Source organism: Solanum tuberosum, unplaced genomic scaffold (assembly GCF_000226075.1).
Source record: "Solanum tuberosum cultivar DM 1-3 516 R44 unplaced genomic scaffold, SolTub_3.0 scf00695, whole genome shotgun sequence".
Taxonomy (NCBI): domain Eukaryota; kingdom Viridiplantae; phylum Streptophyta; class Magnoliopsida; order Solanales; family Solanaceae; genus Solanum; species Solanum tuberosum.
In genome coordinates, this window is record NW_006239634.1 from 86,198 (window position 1) to 102,970 (window position 16,773).

The following is a 16,773-nucleotide window of genomic DNA, read 5'->3' on the forward strand; positions in this document are numbered from 1 at the left end:
ATAAGGCGGAAATCAAGGAGTGTATCTATATTTAATTAATTTCAATTTATTATTTCAAAATTATCCTTTGAAATAATAAATTCATTATATTATTAGTAATAAACAAAAGCATGTATATCTTGGTCATGTAATTTGATTAATTTCATTTAGTACTCTTAAAATAATAAATTCGTTAATTTGATGTATCTATTATCTATATATGATGTATCCAACAAACTAAATACTTAGATACATGAGTATTATACAAGTACATTCATATGTATCATAGAAGTATCTAGTATTAATTTCGTGTATTTGTTATATGTGTCAAGTATTAATTTCATGTATCTATTTATATGATCTAGTTTTAATTTCACGTATCTAGTATTAATTTGATGTATCAAGTATCAATTTCACACATTATATTCAAAAACATGTATCTCGAATACATAGTAAGTATAGACATGTGATTATGTGGATCTAAATATAAAATGCAACTGAAACACACAAATTTTAGGAACAAATCATGACCGCGAGATACATGTATCATTAAAAGTGAGATATGTGTATCCAACAGTATTAAAAATCGAGATACGTGCTATTAATTTGAATTAAAGGTGAAATACATGTATTCAACAATTTTAAAGGATCATTCTTAAACTTAGATCTATTTTCGACCTGTTTTATGAATGGTCATTCATTAAAATTTGAGAAACAACAAAAGCTAGCAAACAATGTAAAACCTAATTTGTAAAAGTTTATAAAATCAAACTTTAGAGCAATATGAACTCTACAACTCATATATATTTAATAGAAAATACATATACATTTAATAAATAAACAAAATACATAGAATAAGGAGAAGAACGGTAGATATATAGATGAAAGGAAGATACATAAGACATTTGGATACACAAACATCAGACATATGGAAGAATGACATGTGCATAGGACATGTAGATACGCCTGGGATTCAAATATGAACCAAAATCGTTTTTGTTAGATATTATGAGGAGGACGAAGGAAGGGAGAAAAAATGGCAGAGGACGTGGGGTTTGGGGGGAGGAGATATATAGTTGGTGAAGGAGATTGAGGGAGGTTATTTGTTAATGTACCTTCTATTAAGGAGTTTAAATTTTAAGATAACTATTCAATATCATATCTGATTTAACTTTTTAAAATATATGGTATAATTATTAAAAAGTGGTATTAAGAGTAATATTTTTAAACTATAGATAATATATGTATATATGGTAGTTAAGTATGTCTAATTATGTAGTTTTTCCTTCTTTTTTTATCCTTTTACAGAAAAAATACACATTTGTTTGAACTTCATTAATTTGGCTAAATCTTCTCTTCTTTTGGCTAAAATAAATAAAGTTTCAATTAAGTGTTATAAATTTGGATCCAGAAAAAAAGAAAGAAATATATAATGGAAACAAATAATTGTTGCATCTAAAAGAATAAAAAAAAACACATTCAGGATAAAAAAATATATAATGTATATTAAGAAAAAATATAGAATAAATTAAAACAAACAATTCATTGTATTGATTATGTCGCAAATACTAGTTGAAAATACCCACTTGAGAGTTAGTAGTTTTTTTTAAATTTTTCTTTTCTCTGCCGTGCCTAAATGAGAGCAAATTCATATTATTGGCGTCTAAAAATGTCGAGACTATTAAATTACCAAGTTTAAAACAATTAATTAAATCAACATAAAATTTAAAATGTATATTAAATAAAACTTGACAATTTTAGAAAAGTCCGATCTCTGCCTTTCAAGATTTTATTGAGATGTAACAGCATGTGATTGAACAGATGCGTATCTAGGATTTCGGCTAGATGGTGCACGATTATGAAGAAATGTATCTTAAATATAAATTTGATCATTTGACTTTTAGGTTCTAAATATGAACCATTAAATTTTAAAACTATAGAACCAAAATATATAATACAATTAGTTTTAAATTTTAATATACACATTTGATTTAATTAGATAAAAAATTTACAGTGCTAAATTTTTTAGGAATTTTCAATGTAAGACACTTGAAAATTTTGAAAGATTAAAGGCAAAAATACAATAGAAAAATTAGTTGAAACGTCAAAAGTGTCACCGATAACCACTTGGAGTGGTGTTACTCAAAAAGACAAGATAGATATAAGATTTAAATTTCTATCCTCACTTAGAAAAGTGCATTTAATCATCATCGTATTATTATATGATACTTTGAACATGAGTTCACACATCTATATTTAAATATTTTTAAAAAAATATAACACTACTATATATGATTTAGAGAGGGGAGCATGGGTTCACGTGAACCCACGGCACCCCCTCTAGATACGCCTCTGTGATTGAAGTTTTTCATTTGGGTGATTAGCCAATTTGTTGAGTCAACTATATGAATTATAAGCACACTCTTTGAAAATAGTTTGGAAATTCTCAAGGAAAAAGTATCAAATCAAGGCCCAATTTCCAAAAAGACCAAGAAAGTACATAATCAAAATTCTCATGTCAAATCATTATATGTTCGTTAAGAAATTTAGTAAGTTTACTACTTTTATTTTTATTTAACATTCTTTTGAAATTAAACTTTCAATAAATAAATATAAATTAATTTATTTTGATTAATTAAGTTGACCAATGAATATGAGTTAATCATTTTGGTTACCTTATTTTTAAGATTAATACTCTCAAGGGTAAAGTAGGAAGAATAGTGTCATTTATGCATTGTTTTTGTAAAATGACAAATATACTCTCTATTTATTTTTACTTGTCACTATTTGACTTGACATGCTCATTAAGAAAACAATTATTGATATTGATAGTTTACCGAAGTATCCCTATTAAATAAACTTTTAGTAGAGCAGTAGGTTTTGAAAAATGATTTGGAGAATAAATATTTAATGTTGAGGATAAAACATGAAAAAATTAATTATCTTTTCTTGATATGTAAAAAGTAACAAGAAAAAATAAAAAAATATTTTAGAAATAAATAACAAATAAAAGTAATCAAAGGAAGTATTAAGGATCATCTATTTTTAGTAAAAACGACGTAAAATAAATAGAAACTAAAGCAGCATTTGAAAACATTGAAAATATGAGAAAGGTTAGTAATTTAGTTGGTGAATTACATAATTTTATATTGTTGGTAGGTAAGATTTTGGTTCTCTATTCTGTAATTCCCTCTTAATTTCTCCTCCTTTTACTTGCGATTTCTTTTCTTTTTCCTTTCTCTAAAAAGGACATTTTCCAAATTTTAATGTGGAATGAAATATATTTTCTGAATCAATAATTATTATGGACATAAGAAAAATGATGGGACACTTTCTTTTGATAAGAAAAAAGATTAGGAAGATTTATCTATTTTATTTATTTTATTTTTTAGTTTTTGTCTCATCTGTTTTATTTATCTTACGTTTAAAATTATAATTGCGTAATGCACACTTCTTAATTTTTATAACTCACATGTTTATAGCCTCTAAATATTTAATTTGTAAGTTATTTTTATCTTCATAACCAATATTTTACTCCCTCCTTCCAAATTGATTGTTTGACTTGACATAGAATTTAAAAAAGTAATGAAAACTCTTAAAATTTTGTTGCCTTAAACTAAAAACATGTTGAATGTATCAAAATATTCTTTTTAATCTCATGATCTTAAGCATGACATATATAAAGTTAAAAGTTAAAAATTGATGAAAAAAAAGACATTCTTAATTAAACAGATTTTAAAAAATAAAATAAAAAAATTAAAATAAAGAGAGTGATAATCATTATGATAAATGTTTGTCGTGGTTCCATAGCGTGGCTCGTATGCATAGCAATGAAAAGTTTAAAATGTGGTGTCACTATTTTTGAAGCCATTATTGATTTTAAGTAAGATAGATTTTTTATTCTGCTTAACTGGATTAAATAATCGAATTTATATTTTCCAATAAGCAATAAACAATAAAGTATGCTATCTAAATAAAATATCAAGAAAAATAAACTTTACACTAAAAAATTAAAATAATAGAACCTAATTCAATGCTTGATATCCCCAAAAAGAATAGATCAATAATTTTTCTCCAACTTGCTTTTGTTAGTTTGCATAATATTTGCAAGAAGAGAATATGTTAAAAAGAAACTTTTTTATCAAATCAAAATCTAAAAATTGTCTTCCCTTTGCACTGAAACAAGATGAGACCCCAAAAAATTGGATGCTTTACCAAATAGAATTAATTCCTTATATATATTATCTGCCCTCCATATGATAAATGATGGACATTAATGTTACATGCATATCAAACTTATAGTATATGACATAAAAAAATACTCATGTCTGATATTAAATTACACCATTTGGATCATTAAGCTCTATGGTTTCTTTTCTGGCAAATCGACATATCCAGCATCAACGCGATCCTCCAACACAGTCTTTCTCCTCTTTGATTCTTCATAACTTTGAATGTAACGGCTCGCGAAGAAATGGAAGTATATGAAGTTTAGTACTCCCAATCCAGCAATAAGAAGGTAAAAACGTTCTAGCTTGTTTTCATTAAGGTCATGACCTCCCAACCACCGCTTTCCGCCGTTTAGCCTGCTTAAAATCTCAACCAAATTGACAATGAGTGTGTTGAGGTAACTGGCAATGCTTAGGCTCAAGAAGAAAATTGCTCCAGCTACACTTCTCATTGTCTCTGGTACTTGGTTATTCAAGAATTCCATGACGGAGACCGCGGCAAATGCTTCTGTCAAACCTGATAAGATGAATTGAGGCAAAAAGTATGCAATGCCAAGTGGAGATAGGAATGTGCCTTGTTTCAGGGCTAAGTCGCGGCGCCTTGTTTCAACTAATGCAGCTACTGATAAGCAAAGAATAGCCATGATGATACCTATTTTGATTCTTATTTGGAGGGACAATCTAGCTTCTTTCTTAGAGATTTTCGATGCATTTGGAATGTATACACATTCGTAGATGAAGATCCATATAGCCAGGGCAATCATGGATGCTAGTCCCATCCACCCAGGAGGAATCATGAAATTCCCAACTTTAGTGTTGGATTGAATTACTTGAAGTACCCCGAACGTATTCATCTGTTCCATGGTGATGAAACAAGTAATTCCAGCTACCCAAACGGGTAAAATTCCAACAACACATTTCAGCCTTTCCACCTGTTCAACATTACAGAGTCTCCAGCTATCTTTAGCAACTCCTTCAGTATTCAATTCACTGTTAGGATCAACAATCACCGCGGCCTTATCAAGGAACTTGAATCTGTCCGTGTGCTTAAGCACCGATAGCTCGTTTTCTGATTCTCTGGTGGAAGGATCATAAAGGGAACTTGCTGTTGGTAGATCATGAATGTGTCTTTTTCTGCAAGCTGCATTTATAACCTTTGCCATATCGATAAAAACACATCCTTGAGGCTTCAAACGGATATAAGAATTGCGACCAATCAAGAAAATCATAATGGAAAGAGCTAAACAGCAAGTTGGAATCAGGAAGCCTATAAACCAACTGATATTGGTCTGGATGTAGATAACAACTGTGAGGGCAATGATAAGGGCTATAGTGAATGAGAAGTACCACCAATTGAAGAAACTTTTGAGCTGAGTCCTTCCCTTCTCTGTATTAGTATCGAATTGATCAGCCCCAAATGCGATGTTGCAGGCTCGAATACCTCCTGAACCTATAGCCATAAATCCAAGACCTGCAAAAAGGTAAGCAAGCTGCCATTTTTGTGGATCTTCACAACGTGCATTGCCCTGACAATGAGGTGGCCTGAGTTCGTCGATTCCAGCTGTTAATGTCACCATCCCCATCCCCTGCCAAAAAAAAAAGAATTCGGGGCTTTCAAGTATGCTATTTACTAAATCTTTCTTTTTTCCTGTAATCAACCAAGAAAAACCCCTCAAAAATCACAGAATATTCCTATTTTTCTATTATACCAACCAAATCCATTCGAAAGGCTAGAAATCAACAAAAGAAAAAGTGAGTGGACCTGACTCGATAGGAATGAAATTGGACTCCGCAAGAATTTGTTGATATTTCTGATTAAATCTTCTTGTTACTAGATTTTCATTAGCAATGATTGTAATCCCTTTCCTCTATAGAAAAACCTGTATTCTTTTGACCCTGATTAGGACAACATACTTGATAGTTGCTACTATATAGACTTACATTTAAATTGAGACTTAAGCCATATTGCACTCAAATAATCGATAAATTGCACGGAAAAAAAAGAAGGTAAATTAGAGATGAGGAAGAATAAAAGTACCAGGAAAGAAGCAAGGGAACCAAAGAGTAGAGTGAGGAACCTGCCAAGGTGAGCATCAGCCAAGAAGGCACCAGCTATAGGGGTAATATTGGAGCAGCCAGACCATATACTCACCACATTCACCAAAAATACGCCCCCCATATTATATTTCGTCCGCAAATATGTAGTCATGTTCGATATCAAACTAACAGACGCCAATTTCTCAAACGATTCATTCCCTTCACAAACAACAAGCAACAAATCAACATGGTGGTTCGTTACAAACTACATATAGTATATATTTATTTTGGTTAAAAATAGTATGTGTTGTTTTTCGTGGTTACCAAGAATGAAGGCAATGGCTGTCCATCCTCCTTTTTTTCTTGCGGAACATTTTGGAGCAATATTTTGTTCTTCTTCTTCAGAGGATGAATGACTTGCATTGATAATCTCATCAGCCATTTCTCCTCCTCTCTATATGTTATTATCAAATTGCAAACAATCAAGATGTTGCTTATTTCAACTTCATGTGGTGATCAAAATGTGTTTTGTAGAAATAAATTAGGAGAAAAAGGTAACCGACGATCTTTTCAGCATGTATTCAATGAGAAGAGAGAGAGAAAAGGGGAGGAATGTATTGGATTTAATGGCTTACATATATTGCATCCCCAAATTTGTGGGATATGCCTGGTTATTCTTTTTTTTCTCTTCAGAAAGAAAGATAAAATAAACACAATAATATTAATATAATTATTTATTAACAAAATACTAGTACTGGAAAAATTAAATATTACTATCATGATATTTAAAGTAAAATAACTTAGTTGGAGCTCCGACTAAATTTAAATCGCATTATAGGGTCCGAATGAAATTCCATTTGGGTTTTTTCAGAGCCAGAGCTTGAAACCGAAATCTCTTATTAATAATAGAGTTGAGTTGTCTCAACACTGCACCACAGCCTGAAATGTTTTCCCAAAATTAAATAAATCTATCTCTAATTAATTAAAAAATACATAAATTTGTAAAAATAGATAATACCAGCAAGTTTTAAAATTAAAGACAACAAAAAGGATAATTATAAAAAGTTGACATAGACAAGATTGGAGTTCATACGGTTGAAATGTCTGAAGATAGTGAAGCCACCTTTTTTTTTCCTTAGTGATCTTGCTTGTATAGCTACTACTTGATCTAAGACTTTCTTTCTATTTGAACTTGTCTTCCTTATATATATATATATATTTTAATAATTCGAAGTTGCTTGTGATTATTTTGAGTGATTGCAACTAATTTGCTTGAGAAGAAAATAAAAGATTCATATGTTTAGTATAGCTGAAATGAATGGAGGCAGGCTGAAGGTTGACATCTTTTCTTGACAAGTGGCAATCTTAGTTGTCAAAAAGTTCTCATGCATGCTGACAGGTTTTCTTTCACTTGCCACCGTTTTTTTAGTGGGTCATATTATATCCTATCTCTTAAGAAACAATTTGTCAAATTTTTGTTTTAACTAATTTTTTTTTAGTGGGTCATATTATAGCCTTTTCTAATTTTTATTTTTATTTTATAACTAAAAGAAAAGGCTTACCATAGGTTTATCCAATGGGGGAAAATGGTTTGTGGACACATATTTTAATCACGGACTATATATGTTGTTTTAGTTAAATTGAGCGTATCTTTTACGGCATTTATATACCGATTTCATGCAGGTAAAAAATGTTCTTTAAGATTATAAATATATGAATTATAATATACTAATAAAAAAAATATACAATGAAAAAAGATTACATCTAAATATATTAGTAATATAAATAAAATAGTCTTAACATATCTCCTAATTAATATTTTTTTAATGGGCGTATAAATGAAAAGTTCCGTTTGATTGGTCAGAATCATGTCATTTGCACACTAGTAAAGTTTAGATTAATCTTTAATTTGTTTAGACATGCTACATTTCTTGATACGTGGCATTATCCATTTTGATCTTTAGGCTAGTGAAATGGGTTCATTGTCTTAAGTTCACTAGCATTGGCTAACCCAAATGAAGCTGGACCTTAATTTGGATTTAATATTTTTTTGAACTTTGGAATATATCCAAATTTAATTATATGGATACTCCTAAGAGTGTGTAATCATGTAAAATTTATTAAGTTTACTTGTTTATTTAAATGTTTATTTGTTACATTCATTTATTTACACATAGTATATTCTCTTTTCAAATCTTCATATTTCCAACTTTTATTTATTTTTGAATGATATTCTAAACATGAGTGTCCTATGTCCCACTTTAAATGGGTTGGTGTACATTTGAACATTTAGCTCACAAAGGTGACTACAATAGGTCATCAGATGTTCAAATTTTGCTCAGACTTTGGGCAGTGCAAATATATGTCCTTTTCCCAACAACAACATCTCCTCATCGCACATTCTTTATCGTCCCATACACGACCACATTTTTTTCTTCAAATAGCTAGCGAGTACATTAAATTTCAACAAATAAGAGCGTAAGTCCAACTATTACAAGTACTCTTTTTCTTTTCTTTTTTGAATTCTCCACTGGTGTCTGGACAACGGTTCTTCTCTCTTTTTTTTTTCTTTCTTTCTATTATACACAACTTTCTAGACTACTTTCAAAGTAAAGTCTTCTCTTTTTCAAAATACACACACCCCCCTCCCCTCTTCCTCTTTTTCTCACTTCGTGCTTGAAATTTCATTATTATGGATTTTCCATCTGTAAGAACTGTAATCATACCCATTGTTTCTATCAAAACCCCACCATTTTAGCTTTACTCTTTTTTTTTTCAAGATCTGTATTGATTAGTGAACTTGCTACTACTCCACATTGCACTTGATATTTATAGTCCAAAGTGAAGAAGTAAAGCTCAAATCTGCATTTTTCATCAAGAAATCGAAATGGGTGTCTCGGATTTGATCTTTTTGGGACTATTTACGATGACCATTTTCAGTAGAAGCTGTTTTTCACTAACCCCAGATGGTAAAGTTTACTTCTTTGTGGGTTTTATCTAGTTTTTTCAGCATTGTATGTTGTTCTTGAGCTAAAAAGATTGTACTTTTTTAGGTTCTGCTTTGTTGGAAATGAGAACCCTTTTGAATGATACAAAAAATGTTTTGAGCAACTGGAATGATTCGGATGAGTCGCCTTGTAGGTGGACAGGCATTTCTTGCTATCCTAATGACCAAAGAGTTCAATCTATGTATGTTCAATTCACTTTTTTTTGTTTTCACTATCAGTGCTTTATTCACTTTGTTTAGTTCTGTTTGCTTGGATTCATTTTCTGCATTTTGTTTCTGAATTTTCAGCAACTTACCTTATATGGAACTTGGAGGAATTATATCTCCTAGCGTTGGTAAACTCACCAGATTGCAGAGATTGTAAGTCCCATAGTCATTGAGGCAATGCAACAAAATTGTATTAGGGCTAAAGTTTCTGTCTTGCTACTTGCCTTGATAAACTATGTGTTCTTTCCTAAAACCAGGGCACTTCACGAAAACAGTCTGCACGGTGTGATTCCTAATGAGATTGGCAATTGCCCTGAACTCAGAGCTATGTAAGTAGGAGTTTCATATATAACTGAGTGATAACATGTTTTCTTGGAGATTCCACATGTTTCTTGATGAATTTGTCACAAGCTAGGTGTTATTTATGCGTACAGATACCTCAGGGCAAATTTTCTTCAAGGAGGCATACCATCAGATATTGGAAATCTTTCAATACTGACCATATTGTGAGATATATATATTTTAATTCACCATCTTATTATATAGTTAATGAGGTTGTTGTTTTAATGATTGGTACCTTTTAATCCTTTTTAGAGATTTATCAAGCAATTCACTTAGGGGTGCTATACCTTCTTCTCTTGGTCGTCTCAGACATCTTCGTCTTCTGTAAGTCCAATTTCTGTTCATTGTAAATTTTTAATTTGATAACTTAATGCATTACACACTGATGTGTTAAACATGAAAATCAATTCAGGAACTTGTCAGCCAATTTCTTCTCGGGTGAGATCCCAGATGTTGGAATACTGAGCACTTTTGGTAACGATTCGTAAGTTCTCCTCCATTGGAATATAATCCCACATTTGATTTTGCCCTCTGTGTTCATCATTTTCTATATACTCTAAATAAATTTAGACAGATGGTTCAAAACTCAGAAAATACAATTTATCGTGAATAATGCTTCACATTATTATATGTATAGAAGTGCAGCAAAATATTCACATTCCATTTGGCACTACAATCACACTTATAGGAAATACAATACAAGATAAATCAGGTCTTTGCACACCAGTTTTCTGGTGATTAACTGCTGTTTGCTGCATAGGCTAGGTTTGTGGCAGTGTTACAATGACACCCAGCAAATACAAACTAAGCAGAATACCCATCAAAAGATTGATGTATTAACATAACAAGTGCAGTTGAGATTTTTTACAACTGAACAAACCGAATCTATCAATTGATAGTCCTTTAATCATGATCCTAGAAGTTAAATACCATGTGATAATTGAGATGGGAACTACACTAGCAAATTGATGGTGCTTCAATTTTAAAGATGGTGATTAATTTGTAAGTATACCTGACTTAAATTTATGGTACTCCAATCATGCAGTATGTGTTGCATATGTTAAGATAGACTTTTTGGTGTTAAATTGCCTAGTGGGTGATTGGCTGCTACATAGTTGAAACTAGGAATCTAGTCCTGTATCATGATCAGTTTTACTTGTGTACCTTGCAAAAATTATTCTTCCCCATCATCTCAAAAGGGAAGCTTGATGCTCTCAAAGTCTCAAATAGTTAAGCTTATAAAGTATTTTCAAATGTCACAAGGGCAAGAATGTATGTGACGGGTCAATTCACGTAGGTTTCTTTCTGGAGTAAATTCTTAGTCATCCATTGGTAAGGGTGTTGCATCACCAACACTAGCTAGAAACAACTTGTTTAACTGGAGTCTCGTGAACTGACCTGCCGTTTACCTTTCTTCTTCATAGTCTTGGGAGATAATATTTCCAGTGTTAAATTTTTCTATTAATGGCTATCTTATAGCAGACTATTCTGATGAGGATAATGCTTATGCTTAGGTTTATTGGCAATTTAGATCTCTGTGGTCAACAAGTCCGCAAGCCTTGCAGAACATCTATGGGATTCCCTGTAGTATTGCCTCATGCTGAAAGCGATGAAGCTGCAGGTTGTTATTTGCTACTGCTTCATATCTATTTCCTTTTAGAAGTTTACTGGCTTTTGGAACTTCCCTTTCCTCCACCAACTGAATCTATTTTTTTTCTCCTTTACTTCTATGTAGAAAGCTTGATTTGTTGCTAAATTAATGTGATTTCTGCAGTCCCTACGAAGCGATCCTCTCACTATATTAGAGCAGCAGTTATTGGTGCAATATCTACATTGGGTTTTGTACTCATTGTGTTCTTTATTTTCCTCTGGGTTTGGTTGTTATCTAAGAAGGAAAGGACAGCAAAAAAATACACAGAAGTCAAGAAACAAGTCCACAAAGAGCCAAGTAAGTGGGTGAATAGTACAATACCGTTTCTTTTCCTTCTCCCAATTTTTGTCTTAATTTGTGGAGGCTTCAGGTGCCAAGCTTATTACTTTCCATGGAGATCTTCCTTATCCTTCATGCGAGCTAATAGAGAAGATTGAATCCCTTGATGAGGAAGATGTTGTTGGGGCAGGAGGGTTTGGTACTGTATATCGGATGGTTATGAATGATTGTGGAACATTTGCTGTTAAAAGAATAGACCGGAATCGTGAAGGCTCTGATCAAGTCTTTGAGAGAGAGTTAGAAATCTTGGGTAGCATCAAACACATTAATCTGGTCAATCTACGAGGTTACTGCAGGCTTCCTACTGCAAGGCTTCTCATCTATGATTATTTGGTCATGGGAAGCTTGGACAATTTCCTACATGGTATGTTTCCAGCTTTTCAAAATTTGTCCCCAGATCCTTCCTCCTCTCCACATCTCCTCTTAAGCTTATACAAGACATCAAATATGGAAAGTGTGTATATTTTTGCCATACATTTTTTATTTGGTTTATCCCGAATACAACCATTATTTTCAGTCATCTGTTTTTAAACTGGAGAGGGGGAAAAGCACTATTGCTTTCATTTAAACAATCTGTTTTTCTTGGCTATTCATTGCATGCATCTTTATTGTATTTTTGCAGAACGTGTGGATGATCGGTTGTTAAACTGGAATGCACGTCTGAAAGTAGCTCTTGGTTCTGCAAGAGGATTGGCCTACCTACATCATGACTGTTGTCCTAAAATAGTTCATCGAGATATCAAATCAAGCAACATACTCCTTGATGAGAATCTAGAGCCTCGTGTTTCAGACTTTGGCCTTGCCAAGCTTTTGGTGGATGAGGAAGCTCATGTCACGACTGTGGTTGCGGGTACTTTTGGTTATTTAGCACCAGGTATGCATATTCACTTAAATCAGCAAGGCATAAAGATAGATTCACACATATGTTGCCTTTTAATTGCAAGAATGGTTTATTTTCTTATTTTTTCGCTTGGATAAACCTTAACCTATTCTTCTTTTTATAATCATCTATATGTAGGTTTGACTTGCTTAACCTCTATAAATTGAAATTCCAAACTCACCTCATCTTCTAATGAAATGTCTGACCAACGATTTCTTGTTTGTATATTGTAATATAACCAGAGTACTTGCAAAGTGGAAGAGCCACAGAGAAATCTGATGTGTACAGCTTTGGGGTTCTCCTTTTAGAGCTTGTGACTGGAAAAAGGCCAACAGATCCATCCTTCGTAAACCGAGGCTTAAATGTGGTTGGCTGGGTATGCATGCTTCCCTTGAAACTCACCAAATTTTTGAACTTCATGAAGACTCATTAATTTTTTAAACTTCCCTTTTCTGTATTTAGCTGTACAATATCCACATATTGATAGTGTCACAATTTGAAAAATGAACAGATGAATACCTTGCTGAAGGAGAATAGACTGGAAGACATCCTTGATGCGAGTTGCAGAGAAGCCGATGCAGAGACGGTAGAAGCAATTATAGAAATAGCTGCAAGATGCACTGATGCAAATCCAGATGATAGACCTACAATGCAACAGGTGCTGCAATATTTGGAGCAAGAGGTCATGTCACCATGCCCGAGTGATTTCTATGACGAGTCTCATTCAGATTATTCTTGATGTATGGAATAATTTCCTGGGACCAAATATTTAGAAACAATTTGCAGCCTGATGCTGAAATGTGTAATCTGCCATTGCAGATACTCTGTATGCTCCTTGCTTTTGGAGCCCTGCTGCTTTTCTTCCTAATGTCTTTGTGCATCACTTGTGCCTTTTTATGTAGATACCTGCAGTTAGTTTTAAAGCTACAATTATGAGTCCTAACTAGCCATGGCATTATGTAGTATTTATAATCTATTTATCACTAGTGAATTTTTCCTTCACCTATAATAGAGTTTAGGTTCCTCCTAAGAAAGTTCTTTAAGAAAATTTGATGAAATATGTGAGGACACTCAACTACTGGTGGATGTCATATCTGCAAAGCATATTTGTATGCCACTCAATTATCATAAAAAAATTGTAACCTGTTGGAGAAATTACATCGAATATGTTTTTGTTTTACTCGATTATCAAAAAAAAAAATTGTAGTATGATTGTGACTGCAGTCCACTTATCTTACCTGCAATTATTGGCCAGCTTGACGCTGAGACATCAAACTTATGGTGCTGCTTAATTAAGCCACCTACTTCAAATATATGAGCCAAGTGTTTAGGAAGATATTTCCATTCTCAAGTAACAGCATACAAGATAAAGCACAAAACGAACCAAAAATGGCAGAGGTCACGCAGAAGCTGAAAGGAAAAGTGGCCATAGTGACTGGTGGTGCAAGCGGAATTGGGGAAGCAACAGCACGCCTTTTTGCCCAACACGGCGCACGAGCCGTTGTCATCGCCGACATCCAAGATGGAAAGGGCAGAGCCGTGGCGGTATCCATCCCTTCACAGATTTGCAGCTACGTGCAATGCGACGTGAGTGATGAAAATCAAGTGAAAGCCATGGTGGATTGGACGGTCCAGAAATATGGTCAACTCGACATAATGTTCAGTAACGCAGGAGTCGTTGGCCCTTTAGCTCATCCCCCCTTAAGATAAATTAAATGATAAAAGTAATAATAGTAACGAATAAATTTAGTTAAAATAAATGAGTTCTTTACTTAGTCAAATTTTTAAAAATTGGTCAAAGTCGTTATGAGTCCTTTTACTTAGTTAAATTTTTAAAATTAGTCCAAATTATTTTTAGTCAAATCGCCGGTCAACCGCAAGTTAGCGGGCATTCCGAGGGCCTAACACCTTCTCGAAATGTACATTGAACTCCGAACCCTTTCTTTTTCAATAGATTTTGTCTGTTTAAGTCTTTTGAAAAATCTTGTATTTTTTCTTGATTTTTTACTAAAAAATTAAGTGGCGACTCTGTCCGTTTGGAAATTCGATTTCTCTTAAACCATAAATTTAATTGATTTTTCAGAAACTCAGTCATTTTCCCTTTACTTTATAATTTTAAATAAAACTAAAGCCATGGTGGATTGGACGGTCCAGAAATATGATCAACTCGACATAATGTTCAGTAACGCAGGAGTCGTTGGTAATTCGGGTCAAAAGGTGCTCGATCTGGATCTTTCCGAATTCGATCGGGTGATGAACGTCAACGCTCGTGGAATGGCGGCGTGTGTGAAGCACGCAGCACGAGCCATGGTGGATAAGCGTGTTAGAGGTAGCATAATTTGTACAGGCAGTATTGGGGCAAGCAGGGGAGGAGCCTGGCGAACTGATTACATAATGTCGAAACACGCTGTGTTAGGATTAGTGAGATCAGCTTGTCGGCAATTGGGTGAGTACGGAATAAGAGTGAATAGTATTTCACCCTCTGCAGTGATGACTCCATTGATGATCAGCGCAGAACCAGAGGTATCAATGAAGTCTCTGAAAAGGTATGGTCCGCAGACTAGTTTGAAGGGTATTACACTGACGGTGAAACACTTGGCGGAAGCTGCTCTGTTTCTAGCTTCCGATGATTCTGCTTTTGTTAGTGGGCACGATTAGGGGGTGGATGGTGGCTTGATCAGTCTTCCAGATCCAATGAGTTCATTGTGAAACAGAGAGAGCAACCGAATTTGAGTTTGTTTTTTTTTTTTTTTTTTGGTTTCTCATCCTGCATTCGGTGCCCAATTGGAACTAAATTTGGATTCCTGCTCAAAGTCACAAATATGGCAAAACACTCCCTAACTAGGGCGACTATGCATGTAGCCCGAAACATATGGTTAATCCCTTGTAATATAGCATGGATTTCGAATCTTCCTACCGTGTATTCTCTATTTGAAGGTTAAAAGTGTCTTGACTTTGTAATTGAGATGCATTGTGTGAGCTATGTAAAATTATTCAAATTACAATGTTTTGATTATAGTATTATTTGGCAGATTCAAAGTAACAATTCGAGAAGTAGTGGGCATGTTTGGGCCTGATGCAGTTTTAATGGAGTTGTTATAGATTGTAAACAATCATCAAATTAAAAAGCTTCAAGGGCATGAAGAACTTTAGTTTATTTTATTTTTAAAAGATAACCAAAGTGATTGTGCAGATTATAAGAAATTGCATGAAGTTATGTGGAACTTTGACACACAAACTTATGATAGAAACGAAGTAGTATAAAATTGAACTGGAAACTGCAAGTGTAAAATTGAAATATCTATTATAACAATTACTCTTAACTCCATTAATTACATGCGGAAACATATAGAAGTATTGAAAATCCATTATTAATTGGCTTGCAGTTTACAAACCAATATTAGTTGAAACTAAAATCTAATGAAGATTACATGTATAGCTTTCTTCGTAAATAAAATTCTATGCATCAACCTTATACCTTATACCCAAAAATGGCGTAAGACAAACACGTTCATCTTTAATTCTCTCTGCTGCGCCTCTGGGAGTGGAATCCCAACTGTGAACTGCAATGAGGAGAACAATAGGAAGCAGAGGGCGCCCTGAATTGGCTGGTAGAGACATCATGAAGAGATTTCTGTGATGATGGGTGACATTCTGTGCAAAGGCACACCTATACAGCTTAGTATTTCACAAAGACTATCATCGATCATAGCATTACTCGGCAAATAGAAAGATTGCACCATAAATGGACCTCGAGGTTCCTCCTCGATGGAATCCCTTTTCTCTGAAAGATATTGAACAAATTCTTGAACACGAATTTCAATCAAGAATAAAGGAGTAGTAGAAGGATTGTTGTTGTTGATGATGCTCTTCAAGTTGATGTCCTTTGGAATGATAAAATCATCTGACCAAACTTTGAACTCATTGAAGGTTTGTGGAATCTCCATCTTCAATTTTTGTTGAGATTGCAAATTGAGTTAAGTGAATAGAAGAAGATTATTGGTGATGAATTGTTCTAGCAATAGAAAGCTTTATATAGACTTTGAGGAAAGACTAATTTGCGTAGAAATAGGAATCGAAGGTTTCCAAAATTGTAACAAAA

At 33.3% G+C, this 16,773-nt stretch overlaps 3 protein-coding genes across 3 annotated transcripts; 2 read left to right on the top strand and 1 right to left on the bottom strand.

Moving 5' to 3' along the window:
* Positions 1-4,198: 4,198 nt before the first annotated feature.
* On the bottom strand, positions 4,199-6,830 carry LOC102579854 (protein NRT1/ PTR FAMILY 2.8). The gene is made up of 3 exons (XM_006367002.2): positions 6,570-6,830; positions 6,247-6,464; positions 4,199-5,794 (listed from the first exon to the last, which is right to left on the bottom strand). Exons 1-3 carry the CDS (start codon positions 6,685-6,687, stop codon positions 4,343-4,345), a joined length of 1,788 nt encoding a protein of 595 aa, XP_006367064.1. The 5' UTR covers positions 6,688-6,830; the 3' UTR covers positions 4,199-4,342.
* A 1,936-nt stretch (positions 6,831-8,766) lies between these two features.
* Positions 8,767-13,554, top strand: LOC102580503 (LRR receptor-like serine/threonine-protein kinase FEI 2). The gene is made up of 13 exons (XM_006367003.2): positions 8,767-9,214; positions 9,299-9,434; positions 9,541-9,612; positions 9,717-9,788; positions 9,894-9,965; positions 10,054-10,125; positions 10,214-10,285; positions 11,316-11,422; positions 11,576-11,749; positions 11,823-12,155; positions 12,414-12,665; positions 12,914-13,047; positions 13,183-13,554. Exons 1-13 carry the CDS (start codon positions 9,133-9,135, stop codon positions 13,408-13,410), a joined length of 1,806 nt encoding a protein of 601 aa, XP_006367065.1. The 5' UTR covers positions 8,767-9,132; the 3' UTR covers positions 13,411-13,554.
* A 380-nt stretch (positions 13,555-13,934) lies between these two features.
* Positions 13,935-15,692, top strand: LOC102580176 ((-)-isopiperitenol/(-)-carveol dehydrogenase, mitochondrial-like). The gene is made up of 2 exons (XM_015305215.1): positions 13,935-14,343; positions 14,863-15,692. The coding sequence occupies exons 1-2, from the start codon at positions 13,986-13,988 to the stop codon at positions 15,327-15,329; spliced, it is 825 nt and encodes a 274-aa protein (XP_015160701.1). The 5' UTR covers positions 13,935-13,985; the 3' UTR covers positions 15,330-15,692.
* The last annotated feature ends 1,081 nt before the right edge of the window (positions 15,693-16,773 follow it).

Coding starts and splice junctions, on each gene's coding strand:
- LOC102579854 (XM_006367002.2), bottom strand. CDS start 6,687: ATGGCTGATGAGATTATCAATGCAAGTCATTCATCCTCTGAAGAAGAA. Junction 6,465..6,569: donor AGCCATTGCCTTCATTCTTG/GTAACCACGAAA, acceptor TTGTTTGTGAAG/GGAATGAATCGTTTGAGAAA. Junction 5,795..6,246: donor GTTCCCTTGCTTCTTTCCTG/GTACTTTTATTC, acceptor TTTTTTTGGCAG/GGGATGGGGATGGTGACATT.
- LOC102580503 (XM_006367003.2), top strand. CDS start 9,133: ATGGGTGTCTCGGATTTGATCTTTTTGGGACTATTTACGATGACCATT. Junction 9,966..10,053: donor CTTTCAATACTGACCATATT/GTGAGATATATA, acceptor AATCCTTTTTAG/AGATTTATCAAGCAATTCAC. Junction 12,156..12,413: donor CTTGGACAATTTCCTACATG/GTATGTTTCCAG, acceptor GTATTTTTGCAG/AACGTGTGGATGATCGGTTG.
- LOC102580176 (XM_015305215.1), top strand. CDS start 13,986: ATGAGCCAAGTGTTTAGGAAGATATTTCCATTCTCAAGTAACAGCATA. Junction 14,344..14,862: donor CATAATGTTCAGTAACGCAG/GAGTCGTTGGCC, acceptor TCAGTAACGCAG/GAGTCGTTGGTAATTCGGGT.